The sequence below is a fragment of the Amblyomma americanum genome, chromosome 3, assembly GCF_052857255.1.
Source record: "Amblyomma americanum isolate KBUSLIRL-KWMA chromosome 3, ASM5285725v1, whole genome shotgun sequence".
Lineage (NCBI taxonomy): Eukaryota > Metazoa > Arthropoda > Arachnida > Ixodida > Ixodidae > Amblyomma > Amblyomma americanum.
The window spans coordinates 68,538,317-68,562,764 of record NC_135499.1 but is presented as its reverse complement, the minus strand read 5'-3'; the positions used below and the strand labels follow the sequence as shown (position 1 = coordinate 68,562,764).

Here is a 24,448-nt window from a genome sequence, read left to right as displayed (position 1 = left end):
TCTTATATTCTTCCTCGCAGCTTCTGCTCATGGACTCACCTGCACCATGGATACCTTGTGCAATCCGTCTTTTTCATTTTCCTGTGCTGCCATCTCGCGTACAACGCTGGAAGCTCACTGGAAGGGTACTGTGCGCCCAACCCGGCCGGACTGAGTGCCGCTGCGGAGCACGTTTTGTTAGAATCTGTCAACGATGGCGTACGTGTCCTGGGCAGCACCTGGTACCTGGAGGATTTCTAGAATTGACTGATGGCTGGGTGCGAAGTCCGAGGCAGGCTGCTGTGCCCACCGAGGAGCAAATTCTTCAGTATCCCCGATCAACCGGCATGCGATGCGGACGCCAGCTGAGCAAGGGCCTCCGCTTCAGAGATGAAGGCTACATTCGGAACATAATGTTTAATGAAATATCCCCGATCGGTGAGGTTGGCGTTTTCCGCTGTATATGTCTGCCATCCATGAAAGGTGGATACTACATCGTGCACGCCGCATAGCGCAGAAAACGACTGGGGACAACAGTTTTCGCAAGCAATCGTTGTGCTCAAGCGCTGCCGAATAGCTAGACGAGCTACAAAAGCACAAGCGTACTCGCAACATGGCGTAGCTCTGCTAGCATTTCGGTTTATTTTCCCATGGCACACCGCTGCATACGTTAAACAAGCATGCGCGTCCATATAGACGAGTGCGAGAGGCGCACATTGAGCCATTCCGGCGATACCACGCAGAGCTCTTCATCATGGATATGATGCGAACGCACGCATAACGCACCTTCTTCTTCGGCCTCTTAGTACGTGGCACATAACCAAACGAGGGGATTGGCCATGGTGTAGTGGCATAAACAAGGAAAGTTTCATAGGAGATTATGACAAAATTTTAGCACCATGCGTGAATGCTCTCGTAGCTTTTTTTTTTTGTTGTCCGCTCCATCGCGCGTTGAAAGCGGCTCACGGCACTTGGCCTTCTTGCTTGAGAAAGCAAAAAGCGTCGGAACGAAGTCTGGGTGCCGCGGTGACATTCGAGGCCTTCCTGCCCATGCATAAAACATTTTGTGATAGACTGCACACGCATTTAAACACAGTGCCTCATCCGTACCTGTCACAAAGCGATTCCCGCACAGTCTTGACGGTGCCCAAGGGCGGCCACGATCGTCGAGCCGGCGAACTGCTTTTATCCACGCTTCGCGTCGAAGGCGGTCCCGGGAAGTGTTCGGAAAGCGAAAAAATCCGAGTTTGCTTCCCTTTACATATTGGGCATTGCAGCCGTATGCAACACATGTCGTATGTGTTGTGTCGGTATCTGGAATGCGACACGTGCGTTGACCGGTGTTTGATAAAGATATTGCCGCGAATATTTGCAGTGTGTTCGTTTTTCAAATCTGCCGCCACATCACTTTATCGCTTTGTTTGCGACGCAAGACGCGACTAGATTTATCTCGATTGATCGCAGCCAGGCAGAGCTGATTCTACGTTGTTCCGGAATGTTCTAGTAACTTTGCGCTCTTTATCTCGAAAGTGCGCAATCAGCTTTAAATTGAGCACGGCCGACAGCGGCCGGCATTCTGTTCAACGACCGCCGAGCACGCTTGTCGCTTCGCCGCCGCCGAGTGATTCAGTCCATTTTGGGTGCAAGTCAGCCCAATAAACAGTTTTCTTTTAGAAGACCCTTTCGTCTGTCTTCATCGCTGCTTCGACTGCCGCCACCACTACGTGACATCTGGTGGAGGTGCGGGGTAGCCTTCCATGTTCCGGACGCCCACTTCAAATCGTGAACCCAGCTCTAAGCGCTTCACACCTGAGGACGAACCAGCAGCTCAGCGAGCCAGCCGACGTCTCCAGGGTGAGGAGCCTGAGTTCGGGAAACTGCCGGACCGCACCAGACAGCGAAAAGACGCTGCTACGAGCACCGCAACCTCGCCGATGATGTCGACACCGATCATACTGCAGCAGCCGCGGGTGCCGCCAACTTTCAATGGATCCCTAGGCGAATACCCTGAAGAATGGTTGGACCAATTTGAGCGCGTGGCGTCATTCAACAAGTGGGATGATGCGGCAAAGCTTGGACACGTGTTTTTCTCATTGGATGGCTCCGCACGCACGTGGTACGAAAACTACGAGTCGTCCCTTACGACATGACCCGCCGCGGTGGCTCAGTGGTTAGGGCGCTCGACTACTGATCCGGAGTTCCCGGGTTCGAACCCGACCGCGGCGGCTGCGTTTTTATGGAGGAAAAATGCTAAGGCGCCCGTGTGCTGTGCGATGTCAGTGCACGTTAAAGATCCCCAGGTGGTCGAAATTATTCCGGAGCCCTCCACTACGGCACCTCCTTCTTCCTTTCTTCTTTCACTCCCTCCTTTATCCCTTCCCTTACGGCGCGGTTCAGGTGTCCAATGATATATGAGACAGATACTGCGCCATTTCCTTTCCCCAAAAAACAATTATTATTACGACATGGGAGCTATTCAAGAGAGAACTATTGAAGGTATTCACCAGTGTCGTGAAGAAAGAAAGAGCCGAACGACTCCTCGAGTCCAGGATCCAGCTACCGAATGAGCCCGTCAGCAGTTACGTCGAGGAGATGAAGCGCCTATTTCGCCGCGCCGATCCCGGGATGACCGAGGAAAAGAAAGTTCAGTTTTTAATGCGCGGCGTAAAATAACAACTCTTTGCAAGCCTCGTCCGCCAGCCGCCAAAAACAGTCGAGGAGTTTATGCAAGAAGCGTGCACGATTGAGAAGACCCTCGACGTCCAAGCTTGGCAGTACAATCGCCCTTCCTCTGCCTGTGCAATCCGTTCGGACACGCCGACCACCACCAGCGACAGCTTGCGGGAAGTTATCCGCGAAATCGTCCGAGAGGAGCTACGCCGATTACTGCCATCTTCCCCACAGCCACAAGCAGCGACTCTGATGGATGTGGTACGGGAAGTGCAACAGGCACTTGACACCCAGACGGCCACAGAACCCCAGGCCATGACCTACGACGCTGCAGTAAGGACTGCTCAGCCCCAGCGACAACCCCCACGTCCTCCCCGAGATGAGCTAATTGTTCCACAACGCCGCCTCCCAGCCCCCGCCCGCCCAGCCTATGATCGACGCTCAAGCCCCAGGAAATGCGACGCCTGGAGGACTTCCGACAACCGGCCGTTGTGCTTCCATTGCGGTGAGGCCGGCCATATTCTTCGTCACTGCCCGTACCGACGTATCGGTCTTCGAGGATTTGCCGTTAACGCCCCACGACCACACTTCGGATAACGTCCGCAGGAAATCGACGAGTACCTGCGTCGAGAAGAGTACACGCCGAACCGCTTTTCGCGCTCACCATCGCCGTCAACCTCGCGCTTTGCGTCGCCACGCCGCAGCTACGCAGCCGCGGTACGAGGAAGGTCTCCCAGCCCCCGTAGGGGAAACTAAAGGCAGCAACCTCTGGAGGTGAGGTTGCTCACGAGCTAAACGCCGAATATCCTCCACCGACCCCGCCCCATGAAGACGCTGCACCCGCGACGCCGCATGAAGAACCGACACTCGCTGCACCGACGCCGCACACAATGAGAACCTCGACCACGACGCAAGCTACCTTGAAACCGACGCCGCCACCCAGAGGAGCTTCGACCACACGCCTAACCCGTGACTCGCATACGCGACGAAGCCGTGACCCGACGCCGAGAGCGACATGCAATGCAAGAGCCAGGACCTCCGACCTAGAAGTGACTATCGACGGCCGGAAAGTTACCGCTCTAGTCGACACAGGAGCCGATTACTCCGTGATGAATGGAACATTCGCTGTGCATCTGAAAAAAGTCACAACGGCTTGGGACGGCCCACAAATTCGCACCGCAGGGGGCCACCTCATTACGCCATCAGGACGATGTACAGCACGAGTGACTGTCAAAGGACATACCTATACTGCGACCTTTGTTGTGCTACCGCAATGCTCCCGCGAAGTGATCTTGGGTATGGATTTCCTGCGGTTCAGGTGTCCAACGATATATGAGACAGATACTGCGCCATTTCCTTTCCCCAAAAACCAATTATTATTATTATTATTATAGATTTCCTTGATGAGCATCAAGCGATCATCGACCTGCAATTCAAGCTGATCACGCTTTCGACGGACGAAGCCATCGCTTCGATGAAAACTCCGGAAAATCTCGTTGCCCTAGTGTCCTGGAGGAAGAAGTGAGCGTCCCACCCCGTTCAAGCGTTATCGTGACCGTAGGCGCCACGAAAGCCATTAACGCTGAAGCCATCATCGAGGGGAACATGCAGTTGCTTCTAGACCGAGGAACCAGCATCGCACATTTCCGCAATGGCCAGGCCGAAGTAATGCTGACTAACTTCAGCGAAGAATACCGGCATATTAACAGAGGAACGACGATTGCTTTCTTCGACGAAATACTCGCCCACTTTCGACATCAACCCAGGCCTGCACCGGAACAGACAAGACCAGATCCGCAATCTGCTTCAAAACTATCAGTGAGTGTTTTTCGACATCGCCGAAGGTGCGACAGACGCCAATTGCCAAGCATCGCATTATAACCGATCAACACGTCCGACCTCTCCGTCAAAGCCCCTACCGTGTGTCACCGCGAGAATGACAAGCCATCCGGGACCAAGTCGAAGAAATGCTTCGCGACGACGTCATCCAGCCTTCAAACAGCCCATGGGCGGCACCGGTTGTTCTAGTGAGAAAGAAAGACAGCGCACTTCGATTCTGCGTGGATTACCGCCGCTTGAACAACATAACAAAGAAGGACGTCTACCCCCTCCCCCGCATCGACGACACACTGGACCGCCTCTGCAACGCCAAATATTTCTCATCGATGGACCTCAAGAGCGGCTACTGGCGAATTGAGGTCGACGAAAGAGATCGCGAGAAGACAGCATTCATAACTCCGGATGGGCTGTTTGAGTTCAAGGTGATGCCATTTGGTCTCTGTTCTGCACCGGCGACGTTTCAGCGAGTAATGGATACAGTGCTGGCAGGCCTGAAGTGGCAAATTTGTCTGGTATATTTAGACGACGTCGTTGTCTTTTCCTCGAACTTTGAGGAGCACCTCAAAAGACTTCGAACAGTACTGGACGCCATCAAGTCGTCTGGCCTAACCTTGAAGGCAGAGAAGTGCCACTTTGCCTACGAAGAGCTACTGTTTCTAGGCCACATCGTTAGCAAGGAGTACGCCCGGACCCGCAGAAAACAGCTGCTATTGAACAGTTTCCACCGCCGGCCGATAAGAAAGCAGTGCGCAGATTTCTCGGTCTGTGCGCATATTACCGACGATTTGTGAAAAACTTTTCGCGCATCGCCGAGCCCCTGACCAAACTGACGAAAACAGACGTGCCATTTAAATGGGAAGCGCCGCAAGCAGAAGCCTTTAAGGAACTTCAGCGTCTTTTACAGTCCCCACCGATCCTCGCGCATTTTGATGAAAACGCCGATGCTGCAGTTCATACCGACGCAAGCAGCATAGGCCTATAGGTGCCGTTCTCGTTCAAAAAAGTGACGGACTGGAGAAGGTCATCGCATACGCTAGCCGTTCCCTTTCCAAGGCCGAGGCTAACTATTCGACAACTGAGAAGGAGTGCCTTGCCATCATCTGGGCTACGTCGAAATTCCGCCCCTACCTCTACGGACGGCCGTTCAAGGCGGTCAGCGACCACCACGCGCTCTGCTGGCTTGCCAATTTGAAGGATCCCTCTGGCCGACTCGCTCGATGGAGTCTGCGTCTCCAGGAGTTTGACGTCACCGTCGTTTACAAGTCCGGACGCAAGCACTCTGACGCCGATTGCCTCTCACGAGCCCCTGTAGATGCACCGCCGCCGGACGACGATGAGGACGGCTTCCTGGGACCCATCAGCGCAAGCTCTTTTGCTCATCAGCAACGCTCGGACCCCAACCTAAAAGGCCTCATCGAGTACCTGGAAGGCAAGGTTTCTTCACCCCCCGCTTCATTCAAGCGAGGACTGTCTTCCTTCTGTGTGCAGAATGAGGTCCCTGTGAAGAAGAACTTTACATCGAACAAAACAGCCTACCTCCTTGTTGTACCTACTTGTCTCCGCGAAGTTCTACAGTTCTACGTCGAGGGCGCTGAGGCACTTTGGTGTAAGATACTTGTAAATGAAGCTTCGATTTATGTTGGTACAACGTATCGTCCACCTAATAGTAGTGCAGATACCATTGAGTCTTTATCAGAATACATGCAGCGTCACCTAAACCAAAGTAGAAAAATTATTCTCACAGGAGATTTTAATCTCCCAGGCATAGCGTGGAAAGATCTGGATAGAGGATCCACTAACCAAACCAGTGCCGACGCGCTTCTTGACGTCGCATTTGCTTTCGGCCTCAAACAAATTGTGCAGGAACCTACCCGTGTTACAGACACCAGTCACAGTGTTCTTGATTTAACTTTTATAAACAGTTGTTTCGCTGAGGATGCCTCTTCATATGAGATACTTGGCGGTATATCTGACCACCGGGCAACCATTTGTTCGCTCTCCTTAATTGCACCAGCACGCGCGAAAAAAATAACACGAGTATACGACTGGAAAAATGCTGATGATGTTGGCGTTCTTGATGTCTTTGATCACTTTTATTCAGTTTGCAACATTGTACGTCGATCCGTCGGTATCATGTGACGACCTATGGTTGACGTTTAAGCATAAAGTAAAACAGTATCCCACTTTATGTTCCAACACGTGTAAAAACTGTGAACAAGTTTAATCCTTGGATAACTCGAGACATTATACATATGAAGCACAAGCTGTCAAGGCTGAGGAAACTTAGACAGAAACCATCAACACACACTGAGCACATTCGCAAACTCTCAAATGATCTAAAGCAATTAGGACTTCAAAACACAAATATACAAATGTTACTCTTAGCAACTTTATCAAAACCGCTCCCCAAAAATTTTGGAGATATCTGAACTCTCGAAAGCACAAAGCCATGTACCTCCGCATGAGGCAGTAAAGATAGCTAATGACTTCAATCTGTAATTTCAATCGGTTTTCACACTTTATGACAATTCTGTGCCTCGCATAGATTCTCAAATAAGTGACTGTAGCCTAGACCTCCCTGAACTAACACTAAACGAATCAGGAATTTTTGCTCTTTTGCTTGATCTTGACGAGAAGAAATCTACTGGCCCAGATAATATTCCGAATACGTTCCTCAGAAGATACGCAGAGTGGGTATCGAAATATTTGCTTCTTGTTTATAAGAAATCCCTAGAAAATGCAGAAGTCCCGAAAGATTGGAAAATCGCTAAGGTTGTTCCTGTTCATAAATCTGGAGACACTACAAATGTGTCTATCGCCCTGTTTCACTCACGTGTGTTGTATCCAAGATATTTGAACATATCGTTCTTAAGCACATCGTCAAATTTCTTGAAGAAAATAATCTACTGAGTCCTAACCAGCACGGCTTTAGGAAAGGGCTATCAACAACTCAACTGCTGGAAACGATCCACGATCTCGCATCCGCACTGGACAAATGCACCCAAGTTGATGTCTTATTTTTATATTTCTCGAAAGCGTTCGATCGTGTATCACACCCAAAATTGATGTTTAAACTTCAACACTTCCTTGGCTGTAATAAAATAACTGGATACAAAATTACCTTTCAGACCGCTACCAGTATGTGCAATATGACGGCCACGCATCGCACCATGTCAAAGTAATGTCTGGCGTACCTCAAGGAACGGTATTAGCACCCATATTGTTTCTATTCTACATAAACGATCTAGCGTTCAATCTTAACGCAACAGTCCGAATGTTCGCAGACGATTGCATTATTTAAAAAGAAATTAAGTCACACGATGATCAAGTCACATTAAACAATGCAATTGGTCGAATTGCAAAATGTTGTCGAGAGTGGCAGAAGACCCTGAATCTCGATAAATCAGTATGCATGACTGTATCAAGAAAAAAGAACCTGCTAGTTTTCTCGTATGAAGTCGAAAATAAACCTTTAAAATCAGTCCAAAAATACAAATACCTAAGTGTTGTCATCGCCTCTGACCTGAAATGGGATAATCATGTAGAATATATATCGTCAAAAGCACTTTCCGCACTCTTTTCGCTTAAGCGATCTATACCATCTGCATCTCCCGACACCAAGCTACTAGCATACCGTTCTCTCGTCCTTCCTGTGCTTGAGTACAACATCCTGTGCTGGTCTCCGCACACACAGAAATGCATAAATAAGGCAGAAAGCGTGCAGCGGAAAGCAGTAAGGTTTATTTTTAACAAATATCAACGTAACGACTCCCCAACTGAACTCTTAAACAAGGCAAATCTCTCCACTATTAGTAACCATGCCCGAATCTCACGCCTTAAATTCATCTTTCTCCTCTTAAACGGTGCCCTAAAAATAGATTCTGACCTCTACTTACTTCCTTCACAAAAACGCAACACCAGAACAAAACATTCACTGCACTTAACAGAGTATAAGTCATTATAATACTGACACCTTTCGTTGTTCATTTCTTCCGCAAGCGATCAGGGAATGGAATACGTTACCTGGAAATGTTAATTCTGAATCTTTGAGCAGTTTTCTTTGTAACCTGTCATAACGGTTTATTTGAACTTTTAGTGAAGCATTGCACGTGCTTTTGTGTTGCTTAATATTGTGTCATGTATATTGAAGCTGTCTCCCATGATTATCCATTTTACAATGTTATATCAGTTGTATGAACCTTCTTTGTGATTTTTTTTTTGTGACGTACCTAAAAAGAAAACAAACCTGTTCCCATTGCTGCAACAGCCTCGAAAGAGGCTAGCAGTATGTTCCAAATAAATAAAAAAATATGGCATTCGCTTCCTTCTGGAGGCGCACCATTTTCTTGTGCAATTTGTGCGCCTTGCGATCGGCCTTTACCGCTGCCTCGCTTTCTCCTTTATGGAGAGCAACTAGCTGCTCTATAGCAGATCCTTGTCGCTTGTGGCGGCTCTTTTGGGGTTCCCTTCTTCTGGCCCTTGTGCCAGCACCGGCACTGCTGCTTGCGCCAGCACAGGCTCTGCTTGTGTCGCCGCTGCTGTTGCCGGTGCTTTGCAGTACAGGTACTGCAGCACTGGCACTGCTAATGGGGGAGCTGGTCACAATTTGTGAGATGTCGTCTCTGCTGCTTCCTTCAGGCAGGCTGTCCTCCCATGACAGAAGCACATCTGAGCCGTCTGGTGCCTCATCGACAACTAGCAGCTGCACATGATGAAGCGTACAAGACAGCATGTTATCATCTCAAAAAAGAGGTTAAATGTGTCCTAATGTAATGCAATCATCCGCTTCCACAATATATTACAAAAAGACAAACTTGTGATGGCCAAACTGGAAAGAAGGCAGCGGTTCAAATTGTTGTTTTTCTGAACATAACTAAATAGGTATATAAAGATACCGACATGTACAGCAGCATGAACCAATGGGTTCAGTTCAGTTTTTTCCTGAATACTGTTGCGGAGTGCAATCGCCTTCCTTTAGGTTTATGTCACTCGAAATATTTTGTGAAGGAGTTGGAGGATTTTTGTATGGCTCCTAGTGTTGATGTTGTGATGAATGTTGGATTTTATGTCCTTTAAATCACTTGTGGCTGTTGCGGCTAATGGTTTTATGGCTTTTATAATTGTGTGCCCCTCCTGCTTGGGTCAAAGTTATGGCTCGCAGTATGTACAAATAAATAAATGAATGAACAGCTGAACAACACACTATACCAAGCTGATCAAAGTCAATAACAAGCAATATGTTAAACATTCGCAAGCATGTGGGGCATGATTGAGCAAGTATAAACTCAGCTGATGAGGTTGAGTCGAACAAAAGTACATGGGAGGTTGAAGTGCGAACTCTGGCACGACAAGGTGCTGCGATTTGAAGAAGCAATTGCTATTTTCGCTCCCCATTGCCATTAATGCCCATGGTTTTGGGAGTAGCTTACTCTACATTACCCCCCTCCCCCCCCCCCATGAGTCTGTCCAATGGTAAGCCCTTGTCAACGTCAAAATGATTCCAAAGGAAGGACTGCTGGGTCAGTTGTTTCATCATTCAAGGCTTAAAAACAGCATGAAAAATGGAATGATACAGAAAGAAGCAACAGACAGCGCTGAACCTGCAATTGAGTGTATTTTATGTGAAATGACAATAAATACAGAAAGCATACACAAAGACCTTATAGACAAAAACGCAATACAATACAGATATTACTTATATACTTCGAACAAAGGCAGTGCAAAAAAGGAGAACCACAGAAGAAGACACGACACAAAGAACGCTTCTCTTCTGTGGTTGTCCTTTTTTACGCTGTTGTTCATTCCAAGTATGAATAACCAACTAGCCCACCACTATGTTTTATTGAATTACTTGGACATTACAGATATCACATAGAAATTTACTATCTACTTTGCTACTTCCCTTCAGTGTCCCTATGTAGAGAAACAACAGTTCACAATAACAGCTTATGATCCACAGGTTGCTGTATTACTCCACTGTATTCAAGACCAGTTGCCAATGGAATCAATGGATAACGATAAGTATCTACAAGAGAGAAGGATGAAGGTGAAGCTGCATGTGGACAGGTGTGAAAGATGAATTGTTATACAGCACTCGCAATATTAATATATCACGCAGGTAAAGGCACCGAAATTCTGGCGCGTACCATAACTTAATCTTACTAGAGACTTAAGTCGCATCCATCCGCAGTGTGTGCCTTTTGACATATGATTCCCACCTGAAGAAAAAGGACGTAACCTAAACTAGCAATGCGCATTGAAATTCCTGTATAACAAAGCGGTCTTTACTCTGGCACAGTAACATTAAGTATATGGGGAGACAATGAGCTAACAACCGATATGTAGAATTGCTAGAAAAAAAAAGGATATATGGATGAGCAGTGGGAGTTGCTTGGCTAGTTGGTTCACGTTTCATGACAAAGAACAACAGCACAAGGCAAAAATGTAGACGTGGAGGCCAGTGCCCATGTTCGTGGTATTGGTTTACACAACTGCTTGAGTGTGTTCTTTATTATCTATTGTTGGCCAGCATTTTATAATGAGTATATGTTCTGCACTGAGAAAAGAGCAGCAATAGAATTCTGAAGTGATCTGAACGACAGATAACATGCAATGTTATAAATCACAAATTACCTCTAAATTTTCCTCGACTCGCCCATCATCGTTGGTGGGAAGGCAACCGAGGAAACTGTGGAGCTGCCAGTTGAAGATCCATGGGACATCAGGCGACCCAGTTGATGTGCCTGTCCGTCTCAGCTGCCTGGACAAATAAAAGTAATGTGAGCTATTAAATGCGTTGCTAAAAAAAATATTTGAAGGTTACGAACACAGCATTTCTCTAAGTGGATTAAGCTTCACTGTACACATTTTGAATGCGAGACTAAAATTTCATAGATAAGAGTCTAATGCATATGCACAGGTACTGGTCGAAATAATGAATGCAATGTACATTTGCAATGTGGCTGAACTAAATCCTGCTAGTTGCAGCTTTGCAATTGAAGCCACGACTGTGCATTATGGTTCAACTATTGTCATTCTAGCAATATCTTACTTAGTGAATTTCTAGATTTATTTCTTTCATACATCTTTCCCAGGCTGCACTATGTATACTACTTCACAAATGCTGCTAGTACACAGTGAAGCATGGTAAAGATATATCAAATAAATCTAGAAATTCAATTAACTACGTTGTCGCTCTTGCAGGTGGCCAGAAATAGCGATGCGTACAGCAATGCTGCCAGCACTGCAGCTTGCAATTTGCAAATAAAAACGACGAACAACACGTGTGTAACGAGGAAGACCAATTTGCATGCAGCGCCGTGCACGAGCGAAGATTCTAAGCGCTGCGTATGCTGCTCCTGCCCGGGGTCATTACTCTCGAGTCCTTACTACCTTAATGCATTCTCAAGATCGTCTTGGACACTCCAGAACTGTGCGACGACGGCGAAGAGAATCGATGCGTTGCTCCCGCGACAACACATGCTACTGTCGCACATGCAAGGCTGACGCAAGCAGCTCAGCCGCACTATAAAAACAGCGCCAAGAACCCGATGGCACGAGCATCGTTAGGTAAAGGTCGCACTTACCGGTATTTCTTGTTGAGGTTTTCCATTTTCAGCTTCACTTGTTTGCTGATGTATGGGCCTTCTAGCACAGGTAGCTGGTCCTCCCAGATGCGTATGAGGACCGCGGTTGTTGAATCGGGCCACATGACACAACTCTGGGAGGACGAGTCGCTCGATGTTGCTGCTGCCAGGGGTGCCGCCATCTTGTCGGTTAAGGTAGCAAACGGAGGTCGGCAAGCTCGGTTTGGCTAACTGTGGTTAGGTGGCGTAACTGCAATTTCGTCTGCCGTGTGAGCGCGGCTAACTATAGTTACGGGGAACCGTAGTTACCTTAACTGTGGTTAACGTCGCCCGTGTAAATGCGGTATCACGGCGTGGTTCAGGTGTCCAACGATATATGAGACAGATACTGCGCCATTCCCTTTCCCCAAAAAACAATTCTTCTCTCTGCTCTGTGTGGAGGCAGTCATAACAGTGGGTGGACAAGGAGGAGTTTGGGGACCGGGTTGACGAGCGGTCGGAAGACGCCACTAGAGGCTTCAAACGTTTTTCAGGCGCTCTGCATTTTATATTTTTTTGTTCAAAAATTTCAGTAACGAACAGAAAACTCTTGGCGAACAAAGCATAGAACAAATTCTGCACTGCCAATGACTGCATAATAACATACATAACATAATAACATACTGCAGCACAATACAAGACAAACATAACAGAGATCCGGCCAGTAACAGTCACTCACTGATGTAGTCAACAACATGGTGGTGTTTTCCAAGAAAAGCTGGCAGCATGGGTTTGCTGATGACCGCTTCAATCCCACTCACATAAAGTTTACGCAACTTTTCAAACAGGCCGGGGCCCTCAAAATGAACCCAGGTTCCTTTTCCGTCAGTGATTGAGTACGTGTCATCCACGGGACACAGACTTGATCCCAGCCCGGCAAGCGCTGCATGCCATTTTTCGAGGCGCTGCTCGTCCTCGTCTCCGTGTGGAACTGCTCGATCCGCGAGTCTTGCCTCTCCTGGAACGTTGAGAGCGCTATCCCTGACCTTCAGAGACAGATGCGGGAAGCATGCGCGCAGCGTTGTGCCGAGTCCTCCCGGAGGCGCAGCCAGCAGCTCAGCAGGTTCGCCACCCAGTGCTGCGTCCAGTGCGCGCAGCACACTGGGCTTTGTGCGGTTCTCGGGTGCGTGTACGGCCAGCAGAGGCAGGCCTGGCCACAGGGCCACGAACGACACCTGGTGTTCGGGGATCAACTCGCGTTCGATGTCCTGGGTCAGCAGGCAGGCATAAACAGTGCCGCCGTCTGCAGTCCACGCTAAGGCCACGTCATAGCCCCGACCCCGAAGCACAGACGCCAAACGCGTCAGCACTCTCGCAAAGTCCGCCAGCAGCGATGACCTCTTAAACCGGAACGGCGTCCACGGAGAAATGTCGTGCCGCTGCACCAACCAGCAGTAGAACTCAGCCACTCTCTGCAAACGCTGGCTTCTCGACTTCATAGCTTGCAAAGCGTTCACGATTTCGGTGACAGCTCGGCGGCGTGCTAGGTGCTGCAGCGGTGGGAGCCAGGTCAGGCGCGCGTCGTCTAGAGAACTAATATCCAGTGGAGTCAACTCGTCAAGGCGCAGACGTAATTGCACCAAGTCGACGGCCGTCATCGTAGCCAAAGCACGAGCGCGCGCGTACCACACACGTCTCTAACTGCCGCCGGTCTGGGGAGCGCGCGTCCGTCTCACCAACGTTTATAGATATGAGTTTCGAAACTCTCCCGCAGGAGCCGGGCGCGACTTGCCCCTAGGGAGTGTGAGGGCGCTGAAGTCGACTCTTGCGCTTTCGTGGCCGTCGCGCAGTGCGGGCGACAGCGCTCATCTCGTTGTATTTGGTGGTATAATATTTCCTCTACGTCCAGTTTTTTTTTCTTGAGATGTCATGTCATTTATGGCTTTCAGTAACGACTAGCCGTTCTCCTTCGCAGTTTGATATCTATCAACGAAAAGTTTGAAAGGTGTAATGGACGACACTACCGCTCATGCATATGCAGCCGCTTCCTGTGACCAGGAAGTGTTATTCTTAATGAACTTTCGAGCGTTTAAGTGGTGCGGCACTGTTTTATCCTCTCCGATTGTCTGATATTCAACAAATATGACTGCCTGCTTCATGCGCGGTTGCACTAGCGGCTGAGGATATCTAAGAATGGCCCTAATGTGCTCACTATGTGATCCTCTGTTCCTGAAAAAGTGAAAAACAGGAAAATCCCTGCGCTGTCAGGCTGCTGTCAGGCCCTTCCTTTCATTTTTAATAGCCTGTATCGTACTTTTAATATTCTCAATAGCTTTCTTGGTGTCACTTATATTTGGTGATTGCTTTCCCTCATATGCGATCCTTCATTAGAAATTTTCGCATTAAAACGATGGTACGTTGCCCAGTGCTGCAGTTAGAGTATCTCATGAGTCAGTACATTGAGGAATGTTGCATCATGAGCAGCAACGTAAACCAGAAGAAGGGGGTGCTGAGCGCACTTAAAATTATTGGACGTCGCCGGGCACGTGTGCATGGAGCTACGGTGGCCTGACACGACAGATGACGAGCAAGTGCATTTCAAATTATAGAGCAGCACGCCTAAATTAGCGCCATATGCACAATAGTTCGAGTGCACTCTTGTCGCAGATGTCGGCGCGGTGAACGCCGCATGTTGACGCATCTTTCTGCTGTGTGCTAGCAGGCGCGGGTGCGCAACGTATGTAGTGCTATATAAAAAAAAAACAAGCCAACCCGCCTCAAACTTTATCCACGTGATAAAACAAGCGTGCATTATTGAAATAATGCGTAGTTGTCGAAGAGGGTCGCTGAACAAACATTCTTCCAGCGAACTCGGAAACCCCTGCGCAAGCGAAACGTTAGGTGCTAGCAGACGACGCTTGCTCCGAAAGCTCAATCGTCGACCGCAGCGCCGCGGTGGCAGGAACCTCAGCGGGCCGGCTCCTCCCTGTGGGCGCGCCGAGGAGTTTCGAAACTGAAGTATTATAGACCTCCTTCACCCCGCGACGTCACGAAGATGCGGTGGCGCTGATGTTAGCAGCGACTTTCGCATGGCAGGCAAAACAGATTCCGCTTGCCCGTGCCTACCGCAGCTACCTCAGCTACCGGCGGCTGCTTCAAGCCTGTGCACTACAGAAGCAGCATGTATTGACCAGCTGCTTCACTGCTGGATCCGCTTAGTAGCATAAAAAAAATTGAAATTAGTCTCGACAGGTTTCTCGCACATAAATGCCGCATTCGGAAACTGGCTAACAGGCATTGGGCAACGTATAGTAAAGCGCGAAGTCTGAGAGTCGATAGGCACTGCCACTCAATGCACTTAATAGCATGCAAGTTACTGCGTTCGTTCACCTGAACATCAGGATAGTAGGCTTATAATTGCTGAAGGAAAAAAAAGACATATGTAGCTGCACACGTACTTACCACATTAAGCCGGAGTGCACGGGACGCCGGCAGGTTCACTCGCCCCGAACGAATGCGTTCTATTGTTAACAGCACAGCATGTTTTAATGGCGCGTTTTATGGCATTTAATATTTACTTGAAACTGCTTCTTGATATGACGACGTAATTATTTGATTCGAGTACAAAGAAGTCTGGCAAGTTGTGTCAATCTTGCGCGGTCACGTTGGTGTGCTTAGAATAGCGTACTTTTAAGTGTGCAGCAGTAAGAAGCAGCCGCAGGCGTGCTACTAACAGACACGTGGCGATATAGAGAGGGGACGCGGCAATGGAAAGTGTTTTCGTAATTTATGCATGCGGTATGTAACTATAATATTTTGGTGCAAATATGAAATTCCTACGCTAGTTTCAGTAATTCCTTTTATTTATAGCTATACCTGGTGCAGTTCCCGGTAATTGTAATTAACACCCTCGTCAAGTCACCCCAAGGTCTTAAATAAATGAGTAGATAGTGCCCAGTTTTTTTATGCCAGCATGTACACAAAGCCCTGTTCAGTATGATGACGCGATTAGTTCTTTTTCTAGTTGATTAGTACTTATGCATGCATAGTTACATGAAAACGTTTCTTACAAAAAAATAACTAACACAGTACTGCACGTGCAGGAAACAAAAAAATCGAGAGATTTATTACGCTCCTCAACGTCTCATGAATAGTTTGCGACAAATGAAATCATTTGATTTTCATGCGAATTACGAAGGTGAGTGATCCAGTCGCAGAAAATTTGAGAGGTCAGAAAACGAACCTTAAAGTTTATTCCCTCGTTTATGGCCTCTTCGCTTTCGCTTTTGTCAAAGATATGCGGCACTGAAATCAAAGAAATTACCTCACAATTTTTGACGACCACACATCTAAAAAGCGTAATTTATAAATTTGTATTCAATATTTTGCTATAATTTTTCGTCACGAAACAAGACTCCAGGGCTAGGAAAGAAAATAATTCTAGAAATAAAAAATTTTCACCAAATCGACCAGCTTAACAAGAGGACAAGTCGGCCTGGCTGGTGCGTGGTCATGCGGCTAAAAACAGCGCTAAGCGAGACAGAGGAGATCAGGGACACGACGCTCTCCCCACTTTTCGCACAGCGCGACACGTATGCCAACAGACGATGAGCGCACGTCTGCTCCGACGAAGCAACGCCAGCACTTCCCCTCACTACTGCCCCGAAGTAAAATCATTCCGGCTAGTGCAGAGTGTCAAAACTTATTTCATTCAATGCCTAGCGTATAAATCAACAGCAGAAACGCTTTCTACATCTTTACTACTAACCATATATACAATACACGGTGGCAAACTATTTCTCTGAATACGCCGCACGTGGCCAACGCGAGCTCGTGCACTTCGAAAAATTACTAAGTTCTAAGCATCAACCATTGCTATGATTCGCAGAAACTGGAAACGTACCTACAACCCTTGAAAACTCGCGCTCAACACCTATCCGCAACGCCACTCCCCGACTTTTTGCCTACCACGAGCCCGCTAGCGACTGCAGCGCCACCTCGTTTGTTTACAAACATGCAGGAGGTCTATAAACGTTGCGTCTCACGGCCTGTGCAAAGGGCCGTTTGCTCCACTGATCTCCACTAGGGAGCTGGACATTACTACTACCAGCACTTCGCATCGGGCGCTCGAAAGTGAAGCCACCGGAAGTTGGGCGGCATGTCCCGGAAGTCAACCTTTGGCAGAGCACGAAATCGGACCTCAGCACGGTTTTTCAGTTTTAGTTTTCGTTTTCCACTTAGCACCTTGTCTTTTCGATGTTCTCGTCTTTCTTCGTGACAATGCCTAGCTGTTGCGCCGTCAACTGCATGAGGAGAGCAGCAAAGTCCTCGGGAAAGACGTTTAAAAATAAGGGTCCATTGCATCGCTACGGGACGACACTTGCATACGACAGAACGCCGCTGCACAGAGTACGTACGGAGCCTCGTCTGCTCAGCTCTGTGTCGTCCCATATCGCTAGCGTCGCCAACTCTGCTCTTTGTTGTGATACACGTTGTTGCGCTCTAAGCCCAAGTTATACCATCGATGGGGGATAAATTTAAGAAAGAATAGGTGGAAACTTTCATTAGGCAGCCGACTTTGCAGCGACACTAAAGCGATAAACATCATCTATGAGAAGAGACATCGTCCGCTACCACACCGAAATTGAAACAGTGGCAGCTGTATAGTGGCTCTTCGAGTGTCAGGATTTCCGCGCCATTGCCTTTTCTTTGCTACAAGAAAATTTGTTTTCAAGATGACCTACGCTCATCGTCATTCCACTACTTCTCCTTATTACGCTCGGAAGACAAGAACCAGGTCAGAAAATAGTGTTTAATGCACGTACCCCTTTGCCGCGGCATGGTGAGACATGCATGCCTGTTCACTTCGGTTCCTCAGAAATTACAGTGTTCCCCGAACAATGCTCACATTTATCACGTTTAGCTAGTTTATTCCTTTGATATTACAGTAGACGTTACACGAAAACAACGCGAAAAACTGAGGACGGAAGGGTGAAAGACGCGACTTTTTTGCATTGAAATACACAGCAGACAATGAACTTCCGGGACATGTCATCCAACTTCCGGTGGCTTGACTTGCGCCCACTTCAGAAAGCGGGAATGCGGCATCCAGCCTCCTAGTGGAGATCAGTGTGTGGCGATGCCCTTCGCTTGAAGTAGCGAGAGCGGCATGCGACAGTGAGGAATTTAATGTTGCGTTGGCGCGCAGTAATTCTTGATGACTTCCTTACGTTATGAAATTCTGAGGGCACTTAAGCCTGATTACGTGGAGGAATGCGAAAGCATGTGACGTGAGAAAAGGAAAGGACACACTAGCTCTCAAATCTCGGCCTCTCGGTGGACACCTCAACCGCGCCTTAAAGCATACAACTGAAGGTGCATATGTCATCAGTCCGAACCCTTGTCGCAAGTCGCATGTGACTTAAAAATGCGCTCATTCAATTACATTAATTAATTAGGCACTAACCGAAGAGTCTGTGTGATTGCAAGGCTGTGACTCAAGCGCTGCAACACGAGCGCGGCGCTGACGGCAGCACGGCGCAGCTGGAGCCTAGTGACGTCATGGCAGTCACGTGAAGATGAAACACGCCGAACGAGCTACGAAAGGGAGTAAGTAGTAAGTAAAGCAGAAATTTGGGCAAGTTGGTACGTATCCATTTTGAAACAGCGCAACAAAGACGGGACACCTCAGTTTCCACGTCCCGTCTTTGTTGCGCTGTTTCAAAATGAGTAAGTAGTAAAGCTTTCGCTTTAAAAAGATACTTTAAAGATACTATATGTGTTAGAGTGTATCGTCAGTATTTTTGAAAGTATTCAGAATCGGCTGCCACAAATCCGGCTAAATCCGGCCGCGGCGTCGTGACCCGCCGCGGTGGCTCAGTGGTTAAGGCGCTTGTCTACTGAGCCGGAGTACCCGGGTTCGAACCCGACCGCCGCGGCCGCGTTTTGATGGAGGCGGAACAAAAAAGGCGCCCGTGTGCGGTGCGATGTCAATTCACGTTAAAGGGGCTGTGAAAGGGAGGTGTCAACAACGATGTGATGTGCCTAGGATGCTAAAGGACGCCGTTGAGTTATCTGTAGAGAAAAAATGAAAATTGTGTTGAGGCCTAACAACCAGAGTTCGGTCAACTCGCAAGATCAGCAAGGGCCATGACGTCCGCTTCGGCTAGCCAGGCAAGTCAGCTTTCCGGGAATGCCCCGCCGTTCGTCCTTCACCCACCTCGGTCTTCCCCATCATTCCACGGTGAGAGGTTTGAGGACGTCGAAGACTGGTTGGCCAGCATTGACCGTGTGGCGGGCTTCAACGAGTGGGACGGCGAGCGCAAATTGCGAACGTGTACTTCGCACTACAGGACTCGGCCAAGACATAGTATGAGAACCACGAAGCTTCCTTCACTAACTGGGAGATCTTTCGCCGAGAGCTCTTAGACACGTTCAGCACCAGCGAACGAAAGGAGAAGGCTGAAATCGCCTTGCAATCGAGGTCGTATAGCAGCCGAACGAGAGCGTCGCCATGTTCATCGAGGAGATGATGCGGCTCTCCAATCGCGCCGACCCTGCTATGCCCGAGGACAATGTACGCCACCTCATGCGCGGCGTCAAAGAGCAATTGTTTGCCGGACTGGTACGTGACCCGCCAAGAACGGTGGCCGACTTTGCCAAGAAGGCAACAAGTATGGAGCGTTCTCTGCAAGAATGAGGCGCGCACTACGGCCGTCGGGCTAGTGTAGCAGCCACTCACCACTATACGCCCTCGTCGCTACCCACTGAGGAGCTTCGAGAGCTTGTGAGGAGCCTGTTGCGCGAAGAACTCCAGAAACTTCGCTTCGAAGCTCCACAGGCCAGCGTCGCTGCCATACCGGACGTGGTCCGAGATGAAGTCCGGCGAGCTGTTCAGTCGCCACCAGCTCCGCAGCCAGCGCCATATGTGATGACATACAGTCAAGCACTACAAAGTCGTCCTGGACCAGTGAGACAAGCCTTTTCCCCGTCACTCCTGTGCCTTCACCGTAGTACCCAACTGCAGCTGTACCCGTCGTACCGCAGGAGCCCCTGTCCACCATGAGCAAAGCGCGCGTTTTGCGTACACCAAACAATAGGCCGCTCTGCTACCACTGCGGGGAGCCCGGCCACATCCTCCGCCACTGCTCCTACCGCAGAATGGGCCTAAGTGGGTTTTCACCTGACGCACCTCGACCACGCTACGGAGAACGGCCGCAGGACATCGAGCAGTATCGGTCCGATAACGTGCAGCCAACGACCTCGCGGCGACGCCAGTCCCGGTCGCCATCCCCAAGGCGGTATTCTTCGCCAAGCTGCCCGTCTTTTTCTTGCCAGTTCATAGGCGCGTCCCCACATCGGGAAAACTGAAGACGGCGTCCCCCGGGGGTAGGGCCGCCGCTATTGGACCAAGTCAAGAGCCGCCACCCGACGATTCGCGTCTACGATCCGACCGACGACGACCTCACCCGACGACCTCAACGACAACGACGTGCTGCGACCGACTGGTGTCTGCCGAAATCCCAGTAATCGCTGATAATCGCGATGTGACCGCACTTGTGGATACCGGCGCTGATTTTTCTGTAATGACCGGTCGGTTAGCCACGGCAATCAGAAAGGTTCTGACCCCTTGGTCTGGACCACAGATCCGCACCGCCGCCAGCCATGTGGTTACGCCAATTGGCGTCTGCACGTCACGAATCCAGATCCGCGGTGCTACTTTCCCTGGTTGCTTTGCTGTGCTGCCCGAGTGCTCCAAGGACCTGATACTTGATTTGGATTTCCTTCGGGAGTACAGTGCTGTCATCAACCTTCAGGAGCTTGTCGTATCATTTTCCACTCAACCCATTGTTGACGGCGATCCCGAGCCACGCGGGACTAAGTTACGCGTCTTTGACGACCACGTAATAATCCCGTCGAGAGCTAGCATGTATGTTACCGTAGATTGCGACAACATCACTGGAACTCGTGGCATTGCTGAAACCATGTCGCTGCTCCTTGGTCGGCAAGTCTGTGTTGCTCGCGGAATTTTTGAGATGAACAATGGCCGAATCGAGCTCTTGGTAACCACTTTTGGCTGTGTACCTCAGTGTTTGCCCGGCAGAACAGTTATTGCGTATTTCGAAGAACTCGGCGACGTCGCGGGACAGCACGCTTTGTCCGAAGCCTCGGCATCAGTGGAGGCACCGACCACTCCCATAAAAACTGACGTGAACCCGAACCTCCCGTCTAATCAGAAACGCTGCCTCGAAAGCGTTATCCAGTCTTTCTGTGACTGCTTCGCCCCGACCTCTAAGGTTAGGCAGACACCGCTCACAAAGCACCGGATTATAGTCGACGCCAACCAGCGGCCGTTATTTCAGCCGCCTAACCGGACCTCTTCAAAGGAGCGTGATGCCATTCGCCGCCAAGTTCAAGAAATGCTCCAGGACGACGTGATACAGCCGTCGACGAGCCCGTGGGCGTCGCCTGTCGTTCTAGTAGCAAAGAAAGATGGAACCCTACGGTTCTGCGTTGATTGCCGACGTTGAAACAAAGTCGCAAAAAAAGATGCTTATCCTCTGCCGCGCATTGATGACTCTCTGGATCGGCTGCTCCACGCCAAGTACTTCTCATCGCTAGATTTACGCAGCGGCCATTGGCAAATCGAGGTGGACGAACGCGACAGGAAAAAGACAGCCTTTATTACACCGGACGGTATGTACGAATTCCGGGCGCTCCCTTTCGGCCTGTGCTCGGCTCCTGCAACCTTCCAGCGGATGATGGGTACCGTTCTTGCCGATCTGAAATGGCAGTCCTCTCTCGTGTACTTGGATGACGTTGTCATCTTCTCTGATACGTTCGAAGAGCACCTGAGACGCCTGCGCGCTGTGTTCGAAGCCATTCGGTCGGCCGGTCTTTCCCTGAAGCCCGAAAAGTGTCACTTCGCTTTCGAGGAGTTGAAGTTTCTGGGCCACATCGTGAGTGCTAAAGGGGTTAGCCCCGACCCCGATAAGACAGCCGCCATGGCTGATTTTTATGTGCCCACCGATAAGCGAAGCGTACTCCGCTTACTGGGTCTCTGCGCCTATTATCGGCGTTTTGTGAAGAACTTCTCCCAGATCGCTGAACCCCTTACCCGCCTCACGAAATATTCCCAACAACAGTTTTTCTGGGGCCTGGAGCAACAGAAGGCCTTTGAAGACCTCCGAACTCGTCTCCAAAGTACGCCTATCCTTGGACACTTTGACGAGTCTGCCACCACTGAACTGCACACAGACGCCAGCAACATCGGCCTCGGTGCGGTCCTTGTGCAGGGGCAGAATGGTCTCGAACGCGTAATCGCATACGCGAGCCGCACCTTGTCACGATCTGAGGCAAACTATTCCACCACCGAAAAAGAATGACTGGCCGTTGTGTGGGCAGTGACCAAATTCCGCCCGTACTTATATGGCCGCCCTTTCAGGGTCGGCACCGACCACCACTCGCTGTGTTGGCTGGCGAACCTCAAAGATCCCTCGGGACAGCTTGCACGCTGGAGCCTTCGACTTCAGGAATTCGATGTCACCATCGTCTATAAGTCTGGTAGGAAGCGCAGTGATGCCGACTGTTTGTCTCGTGCTCCTATAGAGAACAACTGAGCTGACCCCGACGACGATTCAATTTTTCTTGGCGCCATCTCCACGTCCGTTCTGATTCAACACCAAAGAGACGACAGTGAGCTACGGCCCCTCATTGAGTATCTCGAAGGAAGCGCTCTGTCTCCCGCACGAATCTTCTCACGCGGACTGTCGTCGTTCTGTTTACGCGACGGCATCCTGTATAAGGAAAGTTACAGCCCGACAGAAGCTGTGTATCTGCTCGTCGTACCTACGGCTCTTCGCGACGAAGTCCTGCAGGCGTGCCATGATGACCCATCTTCTGGTCACCTGTGTTTTTGTCGAACTTTGGCACGAATACGGCAAAGTACTACTGGCCCAGGGTTGCTGCAGTTGTGAAGCATTACGTAAGAACTTGCCGCGAGTTCCAGCGTCGCAACACGCCGCCGACTAAACCAGCCGGCCTACTGCAGCCTATTGATCCGCCTCAGGTCCCCTTCCATCAAGTCGGTATGGGCTTAATCGACCCATTTCCAGTGTCCTCACTGGGTAACCGCTACATTGTGGTCGCCACCGACTACCTCAGCCGATACTGTGAAACTAAACCTCTTCTCCGTGGTACCGCTGACGATAATGCGAACTTTATATCCAAAACATTGTGCTTCGTCACGGTGCACCTACCATCGTTTTAACTGACAGGGGAACAGCGTTCACCTCGGCCCTTACGCAGGAGGTTATGCGCCTGAGCGGCACCAATCACCGCAAGACAACCGCTTACCACCCTCAAACCAACGGCCTCACCGAACGGCTCAACAAGACGATCACCCACATGATTTCCATGTATGTCGATGCGGACCACCGGAACTGGGACGCCATAATCCCTTACATCACATTTGCCTATAATACTGCAGTCCAGGAAACGACACGCTTCACTCCTTTTTGTTTAGTACATGGTCGCGAAGCCACAACCATGCTGGATGCAGTGCTGCTTCCAGCTAGCACTACCTCCTCTGTTATGGGTGCTGCCCAATTCGTTCGCTGTTGTTGTTGTTGTTGAAAACTTTTATTGTCCAACAGAGAAAGACCACACCGCCTGGGCCGCTCCGTCTCACGCCGAGGCCGCCCGCCAACTAGCTAGAGAGCGCATCCGGCACCAGCAAGTTCTCGACGCTCGGCGCTATAACCTCCGCCACCGAAATGTGCGTCACCAGCCCGGCGAACAAGTTTCGGTGTGGAGCCCAATCCGCATGCGTGGGCGCTCCGAAAAGCTTCTACGGACATATTTTGGCCCCTACGAGGTGCTCCGCCAAGTCAGTGAGGTGAACTATGAAGTTCTCCCCCGGGGAACGGTTCGCTCCTCTAGACGGCCGACCCCCGAAGTCGTCCATGTCGCACGGATGAAGCCGTACCACGCCCGCTAGCTCTTCAGGCGTGTCTACACCAGCCGCCGGAACATTCGCCGTCTCTTGCCTTTCTGCTTCTCATTTTTGCGGCACCGAGTCGTTGCCCTTCTGAGAGGGGGAGTAATGCCACAGTACCAATGAATCCAGTGGCGCCATACTGTGGCCGAACTGTTTTAGATAGGACTTGCCGTGCCTTGCGCACTCTAGGGGCTAGGGGTTATCTTTTTCTTCGCTCGAGCTCCTCGCTGTCTTGCACGCCCAGCACGTTTAATTAAAAACCAGGTTTGAGTGCTTCGACCGTTTATTATTGACAATAATAATTGGTTTTTGGGGAAGGAAATGGCGCAGTATCTGTCTCATATATCTTTGGACACCTGAACCGCGCCGTAAGGGAAGGGATAAAGGAAGGGGTGAA

The 24,448-nt window shown here is 49.7% G+C and overlaps 1 protein-coding gene across 3 annotated transcripts; it reads right to left on the bottom strand.

The window, feature by feature from the left end:
• Positions 1-6,575: 6,575 nt before the first annotated feature.
• Positions 6,576-13,764, bottom strand: LOC144124648 (uncharacterized). Of its 3 annotated transcripts, none has more exons than XM_077657453.1 (3): positions 12,075-13,764; positions 11,122-11,248; positions 6,576-9,190 (listed from the first exon to the last, which is right to left on the bottom strand). In XM_077657453.1, the coding sequence occupies exons 1-3, from the start codon at positions 12,254-12,256 to the stop codon at positions 8,768-8,770; spliced, it is 732 nt and encodes a 243-aa protein (XP_077513579.1). In that variant the 5' UTR covers positions 12,257-13,764; the 3' UTR covers positions 6,576-8,767. The 3 variants fall into 2 exon arrangements, 1 of the variants encoding a protein (XP_077513579.1); XR_013313247.1 differs by having other exon boundaries at positions 11,122-11,244.
• Between the last annotated feature and the right edge of the window lie 10,684 nt (positions 13,765-24,448).